We start from the raw sequence: 18564 nt of genomic DNA, 5'->3' as shown, positions 1-18564 counted from the left end.
AATAATAATGATAATAATAATAATAATAACAACAATACTACTACTACTACTAATAATAATGAAAATGATAATAATAACAATACTACTACTACTACTACTACTACTACTAATAATAATAATAATAATAATAATACTAATAATAATAATAATAATGATAATAATGATAATAATAATAATAATAATAATAATAATAATAATAATAATAATAATAATGGGAGCATTAGGAAAATCACTCCCCAAAAAATGAAAACAAAAAACTAGAAGAAATTTAAGTCAAAGGGAAAATTTAGACAATACAACGAACAGCAATGGTGAAAACTTCTGAAATATTACAGAAAATTCTCAAATGTGGAAACTGACCTACGTAAACTTTGAACACTACGTAAACTATGAACACTAACCAGGCACAAGGGAATTGCAACAGAAGAAAAACAAAAGCATAGAAAGAATGTTATAAATTGTGTCCTTATCAGTCTTCCCCGCCCCCAAAAAATGTCATCATCCACAAAATAGTCATGAAGGATCAAGGAGGATGGAAAGACAGAGGATGAAAAACTCTAACCAGAAAAGTTAAAATATAATTATGACAAGAATATTTAACTCAGATTAATACTTTTATGCTAGATTGACTTTAAATAGAGAAGACTAAATAAATGTATTTAAAATGAATTTAATATGAATAATTTATCCTTATTTAAAAACTTGTGTTGTTCTAATAATTATCAATTGCTTTATAATCTTCACAATAATAATCTTCAAAATTCATACTTACCTCCGTCTGATTGTAAATAGATTTCTAAGATCTGAGAAGTTTTTTTTTTTTAATAATTATCTCCCTTGGTTGCTTTCCTATGTTACTATGTTTGGGATTGACAATGGCTAAGCAGTTAACAACACTGACTGAAATTCTGGGTGTACCAGTGTTAGGACGGCATAAAAGTACAATACCAATACTCTTTACTTCTTTGGGCAAAGTTGCCTCCCTTTGTCTGAGTCTGAAACTTTAAAATCTCATAACTTCTCACGAGATTAATGACCGGAAATGCAAGAGTGGTGGGAAACAGAATGACTTTCCAAATGGAGAAATAAGCAGTTATCATACTTGGAATACTGACACTTTTTTTGTATTATTATTTTGTATTATTATGTTTGATTTTGTCCGTATGTGTGTTTGTCTTCATAATAAATGTGTATCACGAAGCAACCGTCAGGGATTATTTTTTTTGTTCCTAATTTTCTATGAGCTTTTTCCTTTCACCATCTGCTGACACACACACACACACGAAGGCTGGACAAGCTGTGGTAAGATATTTTATGTTATATTGAAGCTAATGCAACCCCACTATATAACAACCAGGTTCGAATCCAGTTCGTTGCACAGAAACACTTTGCTCAAACCCACACTTGACCCTGTGCCTAACCTCCTGGAGAGGAAGTAAATAAATATTCTCTATTGTTATTTTGAAGCATTTATCTTGGAAAAAAATAACTGCCTCTCTTTGTACAACAATGTTTCTTGAATCTTCTGAGAATAGACTAGATTTTTAAAGAAGTGTGAACTACAATGTCACAATTAATTTACTTTTTCTGATTCATGTGTGTACACGTTTTTCTTGAATGTTTTTGTTTTTTTTTTTTTTTTTCTGGAGAGAGCTTATAATGATTCATAATCTGTAGTTTCCTGCGATTTTCATGAGAAATGAAAAGCGATATATTATTTAAAAACTGGGTTTGGATTAAAATAGTTTCAAAGCAATTCTCAAGTTCTTAAAGATGGCCTTTTGCGTCCTTCTTATTTATTACTTATTTATTATTATTATTTTATTACGATTATTATTATTATTTATACGATTATTATTTTATTGATCTTATTTATTACTTATTTATTAAACGTTCCTGCTATTCTCTTTTACGTTTGCTTTTACTTTTAAGGGTACTTTGAAAGTCAGTATGTTCTTAACTATACATTCTTACATATATGTGTGTGTGTGTGGGTGTGGGTTGTGTGTGTGTGTGTGTGTGTGTGTGTGTGTGTGTGTGTGTGTGTGTGTGTTCTATTCTTACACAGTTTCTTGCCTTGAAGGGTCTCGACATGTATGCGTGAATATATAATGTGTACATACCTGCTTGCCTTGTCTAGCAGATGATATCTTCTTTTCGCTAGGCCGCCATCTCATGGGGAGTGGTCACTGCTGCAGACAGACGGATTGATAACACGAGATGGTTTTGAAGCTTCAATTTGTTTTATTAAAAAGGCAAGGCTATGTCTCAAACCCATCGTTGTCGGAGACCCAAGATTTCACGTCTACATTCTCTGCTGCTCAAGACCAACTCCAGCCCACGTGGTCGCCAACCGGAAACCTACGACCACGATTCCCGTTACTCCTAATTTCTGGTGCATGTCACCTCTAATTTCTGGTGCATCTAACTAGCTTGACAAAAGGTGACTTGAGTTTGATGAGTGTCAAATCTAACCTTTTGTGACTCCACTAAACTCGCCGATGGGAATCAAAAATATACTTACATAACTTACTATTTCTCCAAACTACCTAAATAGCATTTAAGCTGGGATTCCCAATACTACAAAGTGATTAAGCTCTATTTTATCATAAATATTGAGCTTCTATTTTCTCTGAAAATTGGCAACTGAATTCAATTTTAAAAGTTTCTTGTGAATATTTTTTTCTAGTGTATTTTATATAATTAAATAATATCATTGTATTTTAGCATATCCATACTGATGATTATTAGTAAACATGAAATATATTGTGGAAAATTTATTTCCACTACTTTATTTCTATCCCTTTCTTTCTTTCTTTGCTCTTTCGTTCCCCCTCTCTATGTTTTGTTCTTTCTCCTCCTCTTCTACATCACGTGATCCCGTTCTGCTCACTGATTGGGCAAGCTCCTTGCCACGAGGTGCATTTTTGAGATGAAAAATCAGTAGCTGCTTGCACGCTGAGGAAGAAGGAAGTCAATAAAAAAGGGGGTTAAATGTTTAATGGAGATTGCAGGCAGGAAAAGGGATCTGATGGTTGTGGGCAGTTTTTCGGTCCTGACTAGACTGTAAAACAGTCGAAAGGAAAGAATTACTGATTTCTCACGAATATAAAAGGATTTTACGTCAAATTACCTGACTTTTGGAATGTGTCTCGGACGAATATGAGATGAAAGAAATCTGAGAGAGAACAAGCTTTTAGACTTTAAAACAGTTGAAATATGCAACGGAACCATATGAATTAATTATATCAGGATAAAAATGAAACTTGGAATGTGTCGCGAAGGATCTCTAGTAAGCTGAACCCTCTGCATTGGAGATTTACTGTTGATGCCTATTAATAGCGGTGATTGAGCAGAATTTGATTATTTAAAAAGGTAGCTCAACAAGAATTTGTTTACATTGGACTTTAAAAGACCATGTTGATGTCTATTGATAGTGGTGATTGGGCAGAATTTGATTATTTAAGAAGGCGGCTCAACAAGAATTTGTTTACATTGCACTTGAAAACAACCATGTTGATGTCTATTATTAGTGGTGATTGGGCAGAATTTGATTAAGAAGGCAACTCAACAAGAATTTGTTTACATTGGACTTGAAAAAGGCCATGTATCGTTTGTTGAAAGTGTGCACACACACACACATACGCACACACATGATAATCAGTAACCAAAACGCACAGAGCGTTGAGAGTGAAGCTGTCAAAACTGATGTCGCTGGAGGTGTCCAGTAAATCGAGTTGGAACACCTTTTAGAGAACAGATTATATATAAATATATATATATATATATATATATATACCAGAAGAGAACATAAGCCACAGACAGAAAGCAGTCAGAAAGCAACATTAAACGAGCTCGTTGTCAAATCCATCTCCTCCTGCTTCAGTTCTCCATCTACAGCTTGGGCGCGTGCACACGAGACTAGAAATAAAATAACGTTTTCATATTTTTATAACAAACAAATCTTGTGTAGCGAGTTGTCTCTGGATGACGAAAAACTGCCAGCATTCATGCGGCTGCACCACACATGTTGTAATCAGATGGAAAGCAGTCGTGTAGTATTGTGTTCTACAGACTAGTAGTTCTTAGAAGGAAACTTTGCTCATGAAAGTCTCGTTTCATTTTAGGTAGAGAGAGAAAGGGAAACTATCCACAGTGCTTGTAGATAGATGAGTTCTTGTTGTGAGTCTTTTACAGTGGAACCAAAGATCGAAGCTCAGTCGGGCACTTGACATGAAAACAATGGTAGAGTAAAGAAAGAATAACAATGTCTCTACTGTGAGAAAGAGCTGGTACAGATGAGAGATTTCATCTTCGACTCGATTTCGAAATCAGTTTTGTACCTTGTTAAGACAAGAAAAACATATTTCATCGTCAGTTGACAGATAATTCAAGCCAAATCTTCATTTAATTTATGCTAGAATAAAAATCCAATATATAAAAGGCTATATGTCTGTCTGTCTTTTTCCATATTTTCAAACTCTATCTCCTCTGAAACTAAAAGTCAGAGAGGGGTGCTATGAGCCTCAAACGATTGGATTTTTTTTACAGACCGTTCTTTCATAGGTCTTTAGCACGTTAAAATAGTTTTTAAAGGGATAAAAAAATTTTTTAAATCATTATACATTTTGTACATTCATCTTAGTTTATTTTTAATTTTTAATCGGTTCATATGCGTGTCACGTTGTACAGTGGTAACGTCACTAGCTTTGAATGCTACAGTTTCGATTCTAGCTGATGGCACCCAAATTCTTTTTTTATTTTACTTTTGAAATCACAACTCTACAATAATATATACGAAATCTGGACAAATTAAAATATCATATTTAAGCGTATTTAATGATCGGGCAAAGCACGGCGCCTCCACCCCCACCCCACTAGTATTACCATAAGCCGTTATTGAGATAAGGGCATATTTCCAACCATGTCACAACCGGTAAATAAACTAAGCAACGCCTAAAATTAGTTACAGTTGTGTTTAACTACTCACCTTTTTTATCATCGACATCTTGAATTTTGAAACCATAATCCACGCCAACAGTTGGATTATAATCAGTGACGTCACCCTGGTAATAAATAAGAGAAACGTGTATTTATATCAGGTTGACAAGAGAGTTCTTGCGGTTTTTAACTTTTAAATTCAATAAAATGTACAAATACATGAATATATGTGCGTGTATGTATGTGTGTGTGTGTGTGTGTGTGTGTGTGTGTGTGTGTGTGTGTGTGTGTGTTTGTGTGTGTGTTTGTGTGTGTGTGTGTGTGTTTGTGTGTGTGCGTGTGTTTGTGTTTGTTTGTGTGTGTGTGTGTGTGTTTGTGTGTGTGTGTGTGTGTGTTTGTGTGTGTGTGTGTGTGTGTGTGTGTGTGTGTGTGTGTGTGTGTTTGTGTTTGTAGTTGTATTAATAAAGCTATTCTTCATTTTTATTTATTTATTTATTTTTTTTTTTTTTTTTTTCTTCCTTTGAAGATTGTAATGCCGGGTATGGGGCAGCCAAACCAGCTGCCAACGTTGCCCCGCTTTTTTATTGAAACCAACCGAGAGCTCTTTTTAGTATCCTCGCTGTTCCCTTAAGTGCAATTGTCTGAATCTCTTTTGCACTTGGTTCACCAGGAATATTAGTTAGGTAGGACTTCAGGTTCTTCTTCATAAGTCCTGTGGCACCTATGATAACTGGTATGATCGATATCCCCTTTAGGTTCCAGTTTCTTTTCATATCATACATGAGACCTTGGTATTTGGTCTGTTTCTCTCTTTCAGCTCTGTTAAGACCGCCATCATTAGGAACACTCACTTCAATCAAGGTTGCAACTCTCTCTGACTTATTCCATATAACTATGTCAGGTTTCACAGCAGCATTTTCAAGGTAGGTGGCTGTAGGGATTACATGGTCGTAATGTATGGTATATAAATCATTTCCAACTGTTTTTTCAGGTTGATGTTCCCAGGACTTGCTGCTACACTGGATGTTTAATTTTTTACAGATGATCCAGTGGAGGTACTTGTATACTCCATCATGTCTCGCTGTATAGTAGCCGTCCCCTAGAAGAACTTTGCAACTTGATATCAGATGACCAACACTTTCCAATTCTGTGTGGCAGAATCTGCATTTATTGTCATTACTGATCCCTGCCATCTTCTTGAATGCATTGGTCATCAATCCCTGGTCTTGGGCAGCCATTATGACCCTTTCCTGATCGTGGTGGAGGGATCCTCTTTTGAGCCAGTCCAAAGAACCTTCTTTATCTATGTATTCCCGAGAAAGTTCCCCCAGAAAATACTTTGCACGCTGATGTTGTTCCCATTCTTTAAGGTTCATCTGTTGAAAGGTCTCAGTATATTTCTGCCGGCTCTTTCTTGCTATTTCTGTGGCACACTTGTTTGGTGTTTCGTCCTCATCTGAGAGACAACTCTGACCAAAATGTTTGGCCAGCTGGGTGACTGATGTTGTTCTGCTGGCTCTTGTCTCTTGATGTTCATATACTATTGAGAGGGTGTCATTCTGGGAGCTTCTCAGATACTGACCGGTGCTCACAATAGTTGCCCTATGTTGATGATTAATCTCTGAGAGTCCCAGACCTCCTTTTCCCCTGGGCACATACAGCCTTGGTAGACACTGATTTCTATATATTATTTTATGAAGCGTTAGTAGCTTCCGTGTCTTTACATCTAGCCGGTTGATGTATTTTTGTGGCCAGTCAATGATACCAAAGCTGTATGTTATTACTGGCATAGCAAACTGGTTTATGGCAGTAATTTTATTTTTATTGGTGAGCTGGGTTTTGCATATTTTCCTCATCCGGCGTACATATTCTTTACTAATCTTCTCCCTCATCTTGGCATGTTGTATGTTCTCGTTTTCCTCAATGCCAAGGTACTTGTAAGGCTCATGCTCTTCTAGATCCCTGATGTCGATGTTTTCATTAAGCTGCATATTTTCTGTGTGGGTCTTCTTCCCAGCTCTGGCACATTTATCCAGGCCAAACTTCATTCCGATGTCACTGGAGAATGTGTGTACTACCTGCAGAAGGTGGTGCAGATCGGTATCAGAGCTAGCATACAGCTTAAGGTCATCCATGAAGAGCAGATGGTTTATTCTCTTGCTTGGATCTCGATGGCGTCCCTGACTCAAATTGTAGGCGCTCTGATTTTTATTCAGGAGCTTGCTTAGTGGGTCTATTGCCATACAGAAGAGTAAGGGAGATAAGCTATCACCTTGGAATATTCCCCTTTTTATTTTTACTTCAGGGATGATGGTTTTTCCTCCATTGTGATTTAATGATATTGTAGTTTTCCACATCTGAAGGTGAGCAGCCATTGTTTTTCTAATTACCGGGTGGACTTTGTATAACTCAAGGCACTGAAGTAGCCATGAGTGTGGCACACTGTCAAATGCCTTCTGGTAATCAATCCATGCCATGCTCAGGTTTTTGTGTCTCTTCCTACAGTCTTCTAGGACGGTCTTGTTGATTAATAGCTGGTCTTTGGTACCGAGGCATTTTCTTCTGCACCCTGTCTGCTCTTTTTCAAGGTAGGTCCCAGAAGATAGATGGTCATATATACCATCGGCTATCAGACCAGTGAAAAGCTTGTAGGTAGTTGTAAGGCAGCATATTGGCCTGTATTTATTTGGCCGTTGTGTCTCCTTGGTCTTGGGTATGAGGCTGGTGTCCCCCTCTGTCAGCCAGGGTGGTGTTGCTTCTTCATCTCTTAGCATCCTGCTGAAGCAATCACTGTAGTGGGGGTGGAGTGCAGTCAATTGCTTCAGCCAAAAGTTTGGGACATTGTCGATGCCAGGTGCTTTGTGGTTGGATAATTGTGCCAGTTTTCTTGTTATCATACCAGCAGTTATGACTGGTTCTGGCATCTGAGGCTTGGTTTCATTGAGCCTAATAATATCTTCAATCCACTGGGCCTCTTGATTATATTTACCTTCTGTTTCAAATAGAGGTCTCCAGTAGTTTTCCAGGGCTTCCTCTGCAGGTGGACTATCTACAGTAATGGTGTCCCTTATCAGCTGCCTGTAAAAAGTCCTTTGGTTTGTTTTAAACTGCCTATTTTGAATCTGGGAGTTGATCTTGTTCTCCTGGTTTTTAATTCTCTGGGAAAGTGCTGGTATTTTTCCTTCCAACTCCCTAGCTGTATTATTTAATCCCTCAATTTTTTTGATGGTGGTCTTAAGTCGACCCTGTATCGAGGGATTTGCAAGGAACTGTTTTATTTGGCTTAGTTCTTTCCTGCAGAGGTTCAGTTGTTTTTGCAGCTTGGTCTTCCAGTGAGCTGTTTGTCTAGAGACTCTGGGCCCTATTCGATGATTGTGATTGAATGTTCGAAGGTTAATTTTTCTGTCAATATAGAGGCCAGCTGCATATGTGATATGGTTGAGTTCTGTGAGCATTACTGTTGTTGGAATTAGCCTCTTGAGAGCGATGTTAACTTTGGCTATAACAGTCTTTGCTCTTCCAGCTGCTTGGATCTTGGACAAATGTGGTCTGTCCTTCATTCTCATAAACCTCACCTCCTCAATTGTGTTGCTGAGCTCCTCCTCCAAAGCTAACTGTTCATCATCTGTATGTATGTTTGTATGTCTAACTAAAACTTTCGACACACACGACCAACATTGACAAAATTGATATCGTTTGAAAGTTCAGTCTCTCGGTCGACAAATATAAAAAAAATGGCCCAAAACATTAATTCTTTCAGCATCAACTGGGCCGTTTTTACAAGGAAGGGGTCACTTTTTTCGTCATCATTTTTGCAAAGTCATCATATACCTTGCAATGACTAAGCTTGTATGTCACGGTGGATGCGGCGACTAATCGTATATATAAATCTCTAACATCGAATTGTTTGTGTTTGTGTGTTCGTATGTCGGCTAAAAACTTTCGTCAGCCGCATCAAACCAGGTTGAAACCGGTACATTCTGAAAGAGCGGTGTCTCAGGCGCATAGAATGTGAAAATTAGAAAAGAAATGATTAATTCCGTGGTGGTCAACTGGATCATTCCTTGCAGGATGGGTCACGTTTCGCGTCGAAGTTTTCACAAGTCACGCATGCGTATCAAACTGAAAGTATGTTTATAAAGTTTATTTTGCAGGGTTACGGCGTCATAAGTTATCGTGGTCCGATGGGCAAAAGCGTTTGCCAGTATCGTTTTTCCCTCTTTCGTATTTCAGGTTCGAGCCTGCCTACCATGGCTAAATTTTTTTTCCTTTTACAGTCGCACGACACTCGTTACTATTTTGATTGTTGGTTGGTTGGTTGTTTTTGTTTCACGGCATATCAACCCTTTTCAGATTATTTAATGCCGAATCCAAAGATTTTGAAAAAGATTTTTAATAGAATATTTGTTTTTTTCAAGTCGGTTTCTATTTAACCCATAGTTGAGACCCTAACAGGTACTACCACTTCGGGTCAGAGTGGACCTGGGAGCAATGGTAATTAAAGGGTGGCTCCACACTCCCCGAAGCCCGCAAGCTTGGGTCTCACCACTGGATATAGTTTAAGGTCATATCCAGGACCACTATTTTGATTGAAAGAAGGATTGTTTCGATTCATTTATTTTTTTTACGAGGTTTCCAGCGCACGCACGGGCTACTGAAATGTCTGGTGCATAAGTTGTCACCTGTGGGTGTTGCTCAATATCTTTAGTATAGCAGTTGCGTCCAAAACGAACATCACCAACACTCTCTCTCTCTCTCTTTCTCTCTCTCTCTCTCTCTCTCTATATATATATATATATATATATAGATAGATAGATAGATAGATAGCATGTAATGACGACATGTACATACACATATATATGATTTATTTTTATAGATAAAATAGCTATTCTTAGACCTGTGTTTCGCTCTTACTACGGCTCATTAGCGTGGCTGACTACGACTCGATTCGAACCCTGAATCACATAGACTCTAATCAAGTGCGTTAACTAGTAATCCACGCAATCTGATACATGACAATTTATTGCTTATATCGTTATGGCTGTACTACAGCTACTAGTACTTATATAAATATATATATATATATATATATATAGTAATTTATAAAATATATATGGCGATTAAGCTACACTGAATATTCCGCATTTCATCCACTCTAGGACTCCTCAGGCTTATGCGCATAAGCCTGACGAGTCCTAGAGTGGATGAAACGCGGAATATTCAGTGTAGCTTAATCGCCATATATATTTTATAAATTACTAACTAGTTCTACCTACATATTGAGCACTTTTGAAGTAAATACTTAAAGTTTACGCATAAATCTATACTTTTGTATATTAATTTTATGTGAGTAAATTAAGTAGTTATATATATATATATATATATATATATATATACATATATATATATATATATATATATATATATATATATATATATATATATATATATATTATAAAGAAGTGAACCATCGCGTAAATTCAATCAACTAAAATAAGATGGAAAACAGGGTGAGGGAAAGAAAAAAAGAAAAAATAAATAAAATAAAATAATGGGGCAAGTTATATGTACAATTCAATAAAATAAATAAGTCGATTAAAAACAAGATCGTTAAAATACACCCGAAGCGCTTTTCGTTCAGACTACGCGATGGTTCACTTCTTTATAATTATTCTAAAATTTTGCCAATCGAATAAAGATATATATATATATATATATATATATATATATATATATATATATATATATATATATATATCAGATATATATATATCAGATATATATATATCAGATATATATATATATATCAGATATATATATATCAGATATATATATATATATATCAGATATATATATATCAGATATATATATATATATATATATCAGATATATATATATATATCAGATATATATATATGTATATCAGATATATATATATATATATATATATATATATATATCAGATATATATATATATCAGATATATATATATGTATATCAGATATATATATATATATATATATATATATATATATATCAGATATATATATATCAGATATATATGTATATCAGATATATATATATATATATATATATGTATATCAGATATATATATATATATATGTATATCAGATATATATATATATATATATATATATATATATATATATATATATATATATATATATATATATCAGAAAGATTTATGAGAAGGAGTTTACTAATCAAGGAGAAGCAAACACCAAAACCAAATATAAATATAGTTATTTATATTTTAATGCCAACCAAATAAAAAGCTCAATGCAATCACTGAAGGTAGTAGAGCTTAGGATAAATAATAATAAGAACAGATTTGCAAAGTAGAATTATACAAATAGTTTTTTTTTGTTCGGCAGAATACTCCAAAGTTGGATGCTTCTCTATCCGCGGAGTTTCAAAGTTCTTTTCAGCAGAGGAAAAAATCATTAGCGAAATATTTCTATGTATTTGCTGGTAGCTGCAGTTTTGTGACAAAACTAAAAAAAAACATAAATATGTGAAACACTTCATGTGTAAAGTTCATTCAGGGTTCAATGTTAGAAAAAAGATGACTAACCGTGTTGAAGGAGGTCCGGTGTAGATGAGGTTAAAGAATTCAAAGGTTTGCCGGTATATTAAGCGGCCTGTGTCCGTATCAATGGTTGAAAAATGAAAAGCAGATAGTCAGAGAGTTAGGATTCCAAGAAATTGAAGAAAGCCGAGAATCGCTTCTATTTGGCCGAGTGGAAGGTTGAGAGTGAATTAAACAAAAGAGAAAGCAGAAAGCTAGGAGGAGGAGGAGGAGGAAGAAGAAGAAGAAGAAGAAGAAGAAGAAGAAGAAGAAGAAGAAGAAGAAGAAGAAGAAGAAGAAGAAGAAGGGAAACGCAGGCTAAAATGTGGGTCACTCGTCGTCATGGTAACCTGGATGTGCCAAGTTCGAATCAAAATCACTACTATAATGCCTATTTTACTCATGGATGTTGGCAACCTTCATGTGATCCGCTCTGTAATTACCTGAATCGTCAAAACTGCTAACAACATTATTGAGCCAGTCAAAAGTCTCTATTTACTTGTCTCCGCATAAAGACAAAGTTAGACACAAGGTTGTTATTTATAAAGGTGATGTCCAGTTCTCTTTTAAAGGGGCACTTTGGATAGGACAAGATTTTAAGAAATTACTTCCGTCAAGAATGATTCCTCCTCTGAACTAGTCTAGTAGTCGAGAGGCGTCTGGGAGGTGGTAGTGGTGAAGTGGATAACGATGAGGACTGAAGACTTGGGCGGGCAAAGTCCGAATCCAGTCGCTACCATAGTACCACTTTGCTCAGGGATGTTGGCAACCTTCAAGTGGTCCCTCCTCTGTGTATCTGATTTTAGACAAAATCGAGAAAAACTAATGCCAGCAACAGAATCAAGTCGGTCAAAAAAGTTGCGCTATGCTAAATCATATGAATTCAGTTTTAACCGAAAAAAAAAAAATGTAGTTTATTTTCTTACCGCATACTTACAAAGGTTGAGTAGGGTGCTTCCGTACTAGTCAGAGATACGTCCTTCACAATCAGTCTTACGGTGGTTTTATTGCTGCTAGACTGAATTATGACTCTGTTCAGTTCTAGATTTACTAAACCTGTGTTTTTTTTTATTAAATACTAGCATGGATGCCCGGCGTTGCCCGGCTGTTTAGAGGTGTGTGTTGATCAAAAAAAAAAAAAGTGGTAGTAGGAAGGCAGGCTCGAACCCGTATCACGAAGGAAGAAAAGAATGGTGAAAAAACCTGACATCTTTGCTGTTACGACCACCGCCAAACCGGAAGTGACGTAAGTTTAAATTAAGGCTAGACAATCGAAAAGAGGAGATGACTTTCGAAAATATCTGTGAAAAAAGCGACCCCTTGCTGTAGAAAATCCCCCAGTCGAGGGTGAAGAAATTAATGTTTTAAGCCAATTTTTCGGTATTTGCCGTCTGAAGGGTCGAGCCTCAAAACGATACTGATCTTGTGAAAATTCATCGCCTCTGTCGAAAATTTTAGGTAGACATGCAAACATAAATACATACATTTATATATTGGTAGCTCAAATTTTCGACCCAAACCAATTAAAAAGCTTGCCCTATCTCTGAATACCCTTTATGCAAAATTTCAAATGTTTAGACCAGAAATTGTCTGAATAATTTGGTAGCGACCACAGAGGTCATTTTATTTTTAACTTTCACCCCTATTCTGACCCCTTAACATTTATTGTTTTGGGCTCAAATCAAGTTATTAAATTAGATCCATGTCCAAGGAACCTATATCTAAAATTTCAATTGTTTATACTCAAAATTGTCGGAGGAGTTTGGTAGAGTTCTCAAAAGTCAAATCGTTGAACTTTGACCCCTTGACAACCAAATTTCTGGCCGAAAACAGATTACAGAGATTTTTACAAATCTCAGTACCCTTTATATCAAATTTCGAGTCTATAGACTTAAAATTGACAAAGTTATTGCATAGGGAAATGTACACAGACAGACACACAGACAGACAGACAGACACTTTCACTTTTATAGATATACTAGCATTTACGCCCGGCGTTGCCCGGGTGTTTGGAGGTGTATGTTGAGCAAAAAAAAAGCGGTCAATTTTTTTTAATTTAACCCCTATTATGACCCCTTAACATTTATTGTTTGTGGCTCAAATCAAGTTATTAAGTTAGATCCATGTCCAAGGAATCTATATCTAGAATTTCAAGTGTTTAGACCCCAAATTGTGGAAGGAGTTTGGTAGAGTTCTCAAGGTCAAATCGTTAAACTTTGACCCCTTATCAGCCAAATATCTGCCGAAAACAGATCACATAGATTTTCCCAAATCTCAGTACCCTGTATATTAAATTTCGAGTCTGTAAACTGAAAATTGACAGAGTTATTGCGTAGGAAAATGTACACAGACACACAGACACACTGACATTTCACTTTTATAGATATACTAGCATGGATGCCCGGCATTGCCCGGGTGTTCGGAGGTGTATGCTGAGCAAAAAAAAAAAAAAGGTCAATCTTTTTAACTTTGACCTTTATTATGACCCCCTTAGCATTTATTATTTTGGGCTCTAATCAAGTTATTAAGTTAGATCCATATCCAAGGAACCTATATCTAAAATTTGAAGTGTTTAGACCCAAAATAGGGAAATGTACACAGACACACAGACAGACACACACACAGACACCTTCACTTTTATAGATATATAGATAGATGCTTTTATGATAATACCATTCATTTTCTTTTGAATAGTACAATTTCGTATTTGGTTTTCATTTGTATATATTGTGGTTCGATAGATTATCGTTTTTTGCTAAACAATTATTTTGTAGAGGGCATTTAACCTTTATTTTTATTATTTAATTAACAATTATTTTTTAGAAGGCATTTAACTTCTTTTTTTTTTTTTTTTTTTACACAGTGATCACCACTTATCAAGGCCCGGAAGCCACTCAGGGATAAGGGTTATTGCAAGTACATTACGTTAGTGAGGAGATTTGCTGAAATGTTTACTTAAGGGGGCGGTTTATTAGGAATTTGTTAACATTGGACTTGAAGACATCCAAGTTGTAGTCCGGAGGGAAGCAGGCAGATGGAACAGAGTTCCACAGGCGTGCAGTTCTAAGAAAGAAGCTTTGTTCATGGAATCTGCGTTTTGATTTAGGCACAGATATAGAGTGGGGGAAACTATTACTATTATTTAATTAACAATTATTTTTTAGAGGGCATTTAACCTTTATTTTACAATTATATTTTTTCCTTATTTTATCTTTCTTATTTACGTTTGGATTATTAATATTTCTATCAGAGCTATTACCAGCCACAGAAATAGATATTGTTCGTACTAACCAGGGATATGTCCTTGACAATCAGTTCAGGAATGACTTTGTTGCCATCAGGCTGACATATAATCCTGTTTAGTCCTTGGGCGTCTACAGGATTCATCTTCTCTATGAAAAGGGTTAGTTTATTGCCAATCCCCTGAAATGTCCTCACGGAGAAATACTGATGGTGTTGCTTAGGCATTTTTTGTAGGCCACTCTGTACTGGCTGTTCAAAACCACACCTGAGCCTGGGGGTGGGGGTAAATAAAATAAGTACGTACCTCGGTATTTTGACAGATTATTTTAATCAGCGATGTCTTTCCTGTGAACATGTCCCCCACAGCAACCACCTACAAATCAAAGAATTTGAAATAATTTTCAAATATAAGTGCAAAAGCTGAGTAGAACGAATAATAAAACAACATAGATTATTTAATCCCGAATCCAATTATTTTAGCCCCGTTAGGATCCCAACTATGAGTTAAATAGAAACCGACTTGAAAAAAATATATATTCTATTAAAAAATTTTTCTTCAAAATCATTGGATTCGGCATTAAATAACCTGAAAAGGGTTGATATGCCGTAAAACCAAAATAACTAACTAAACCAATTATTTTGGTAGCAATTTAGATGCTTCAAGTTCTTACTTTCATCAAATTTTTATTTATGCTGTAAACTTCTAAAAAAAAAAGATGTAAACTTCTGTGATATTATCGACGCTCCTCCTGTCCCAAATGTTAAGAAGTAAAAAAAAAAAAAAAAAAAAAACAGAAATATATATATATACAATGAAAAAAGTGGAAATAAATTTATTAGCAGAACACAAGTATAGGAGGTTATTTACAAAAGAAATACAAAAGAAAACTAAAATAGGATTGTTAATCAAGGTGTACTATTGATTTGAGACAAAAGAACTGGACTGTAAAAGGCAATATATTTAGAGTTATTTTATGGACAGTTTTAGGAATGGCAATGAATTTTGTGACAGTTTACAACAGTTATCATCAGTTCCAGACGGTCTTAGATTTGCGACAGTTTAAGATAGTTGTAAATTTGACAGTCAACGTCAGGTTGCAGCGTGGAGCAGATTGAGATATTTTTAGCAAGTCGAGATGAGGAAATGAATGGATCAACTGTCTGGTGAACATATCCTCGACAAAAAACGTAGCTATGGACCTTAGCACTCAGATAGTTTTTTCCCGTTATACTGTCATACACGTGCCCAAAACCCAACTAACATTTACAGAATATGTTTTCTATGGTTTGATGATGAGTTTTTATATATATATATATATATATATATATATATATATATATATATATATATATATTTTTTTTTTTTTTTTTTTTTTACTTGTGCGCCCATGCACTCCTCGACAGTCGTCAACATGTGAGAGACAATGACGACACGGACAGTATGACAAGAGAAGACAAAAGCGAAGAAGACAATGGAAACAGCGTTGGGTCAGTGATTGTCGAGTAAGATGGGGAACATGGTTTGTGCAGCAATTAATAAAATTCTCAAATGCACTTATGTTAACTTTGGTCAAAATCGTCTGTTCCTTCTTTCATCAGATTATTTCGATTATCGAAAGACATTCCAACACAACGCCTATCTAAGACCACTACCATGCACATAAAGTACTTTGTGTGAAATTTCATAAGAATTGACCCAGTCGTTTTCCAGTCCATAAGGAACGAACTCATAGACATACAGATGCAATATGCATTGACAAAGTTCCTTTTATATAATAGTATATGTGTGTGTGTGTGTGTGTGTATTTCGATGTGTTGATGAGCTTACCCAGTTGTGCAAAATTATAATTAATGAACTATTATATACTTATATGTTAACATTGAGGTCCGAAACAATGGTATGCAAATTGTTATCAATAAAAGATCAACATTTTTAAAATGAGTAACTATAATGAGTACCTGTTCTTTTTAATTGTGGTATCTTTAAGAATCTTTAAGAAATATATGTGCGTATGTGTGTATGTGTTATACCGTAATAATCAGAAAAAAAAATTTTTTTTTAACAATTTGTCTTAATTAAATTGTTCTAAAAGTTACTAAAACAAATTGTTTCGTGTTATTTCATTGAGAAAATAGAAAAGAGACTAGCTCGAGTACTTTTCTTTCTTTATTTTTTTTAGGTTAACACAAGGCTCAAAGAGCTGGCGTCATATTGACGTATCATTCGACCACCACAGGTATATTCGACGTTTCAATATAATCTTAAATCAGATTGTAGATAATAAAAAAAAAAAGCTGTCCAAAGAGACAGGCATATATGAATCAATAAATAAAAAATCTTAAATGTTCGGCAAAACTCGTAAACATCTACGACTTTTACCGATATTATTTAGATTCTGAAGAACCATAAAAAAAAACATACATTGAATTAATAGTATTACCTTTACCCATTCAATTGAATTGATGACGTCTTTGTAGCTTTTTGTGAGATTGCCTTTCTTTCTATCCATCTTTTATTATCGGCAAGATTAGCTTTCGAGCATGTCTATAAACACGTTACCATGGAATCGTGCAAGGGAGATAATAGAGATAACAGAAAAATTTAGAGTTATCTTTCTTAGAATATTTATAACTTTTACTTTAGGGTGGCAAATTATTGTATTAAAGGAGATAATTATTTTTAATTTATGTCAAGACATTTTTTTTCAACGATTTATTTTAACACAAACTTCAATTGCTTTTAACAAATATTTTTTATTAAGAAATAATAAAACTAAAACAATATTAATGAATAATGAATTGAAAAATATGTTAGCGTTGCTTTTCATTCTAAAATGTGTTTACTTCTTTTGCATTTTAAACAAGGCGTATTGTCACTACTAGACATATCTTGTTGGGCAAGCAAGATGTTTGTTTACATTACATTTAAACTTCTGCATGTTAGTGCAGCCAGGGAAACTGGCAACGGGGAGGGAATTCCAAAGTCTAGCAGTCCGAGGGTGAAAAAAAAAACAAAAAAAAACTTAGGTTTTCCGGCATCTAGAGACCTCAATAATAAAGGGTGAGAGTTCAAAACAAATTTTTAAAATCATTGCCCTTTTCTTGTAAATAAAAATAAATTGTTGAAAAAAAAAAGCCCTTCATTAAAACACATTGTTGAGAAGAAAAAAAAGTTTAAAAAATAAATTCAGACTAGTTATCTCTCTTGATATGACCTGTAAACACCCTAAAGTAACCAAAACAAAAAGGGCGAATTTTTTTCTCTTGAAAATTATGTATTGATAGAATAGTTTATTATTTAAAGACAGGGTTTTGTGTGTAGGGGTGGGGTGGGGTGGGGGTTAAGCATGATATAAGCATTAACGACGCAGTGACGCAACGCACGCACTATATGAACGCTGAAAAAGATACCATGTTTCGCAAGGCTTATTTTTTAATCGAGTCGAAAACCTGCCAATCATCTGAAGGAATGAATGCAATCAAAAGAGAGGCGATAATTGCAGAAGTCTTTACTGCCACTGAAGTAAATAAGGTAATTATAAGAATCGTGGCCATAGAAAAACGCAAGAAAAAATCTGTTTAAACATTAAATGTAGTTTTATGTTGTTTTCGTTAAATAATATCAATTTATATTATTACTAGTTGTATATACATGGCTTTGCCGATTTGGAATGTACGTCATATATATATGAGAGAGAGAGAGAGAGAGAGAGAGAGAGAGAGAGAGAGAGAGAGAGAGAGAAGAAGAAGAAGAAGAAGAAGAAGAAGAAAGGCGTGGCCAACCAAGTTTC

General features: G+C 35.0%; 1 protein-coding gene across 3 annotated transcripts in view; it reads right to left on the bottom strand.

Annotated features, from left to right (window-relative positions):
- LOC145285915 (dnaJ homolog subfamily C member 27-A-like) overlaps window positions 1-17323 on the bottom strand; it is a 68261-nt gene extending 50938 nt beyond the window's left edge. For all 3 annotated transcript variants that reach the window (XM_080134405.1, XM_080134406.1, XM_080134404.1), the window contains exons 1-3: window positions 17215-17323; window positions 15078-15146; window positions 4991-5066 (exon numbers count right to left, since the gene is read on the bottom strand). In XM_080134405.1, coding sequence (XP_079990531.1) covers window positions 4991-5066; window positions 15078-15146; window positions 17215-17283 — 214 coding nt within the window. In that variant the 5' untranslated portion in view covers window positions 17284-17323. The remainder of the gene's footprint in view (window positions 1-4990; window positions 5067-15077; window positions 15147-17214) is intronic.
- Between the last annotated feature and the right edge of the window lie 1241 nt (window positions 17324-18564).

This window comes from Euprymna scolopes, chromosome 10 (assembly GCF_053919585.1).
Source record: "Euprymna scolopes isolate OS-2025 chromosome 10, ASM5391958v1, whole genome shotgun sequence".
In the NCBI taxonomy this organism is placed as follows: Eukaryota; Metazoa; Mollusca; class Cephalopoda; order Sepiida; family Sepiolidae; genus Euprymna; species Euprymna scolopes.
This window is presented reverse-complemented; position numbering and strand designations above follow the sequence as displayed.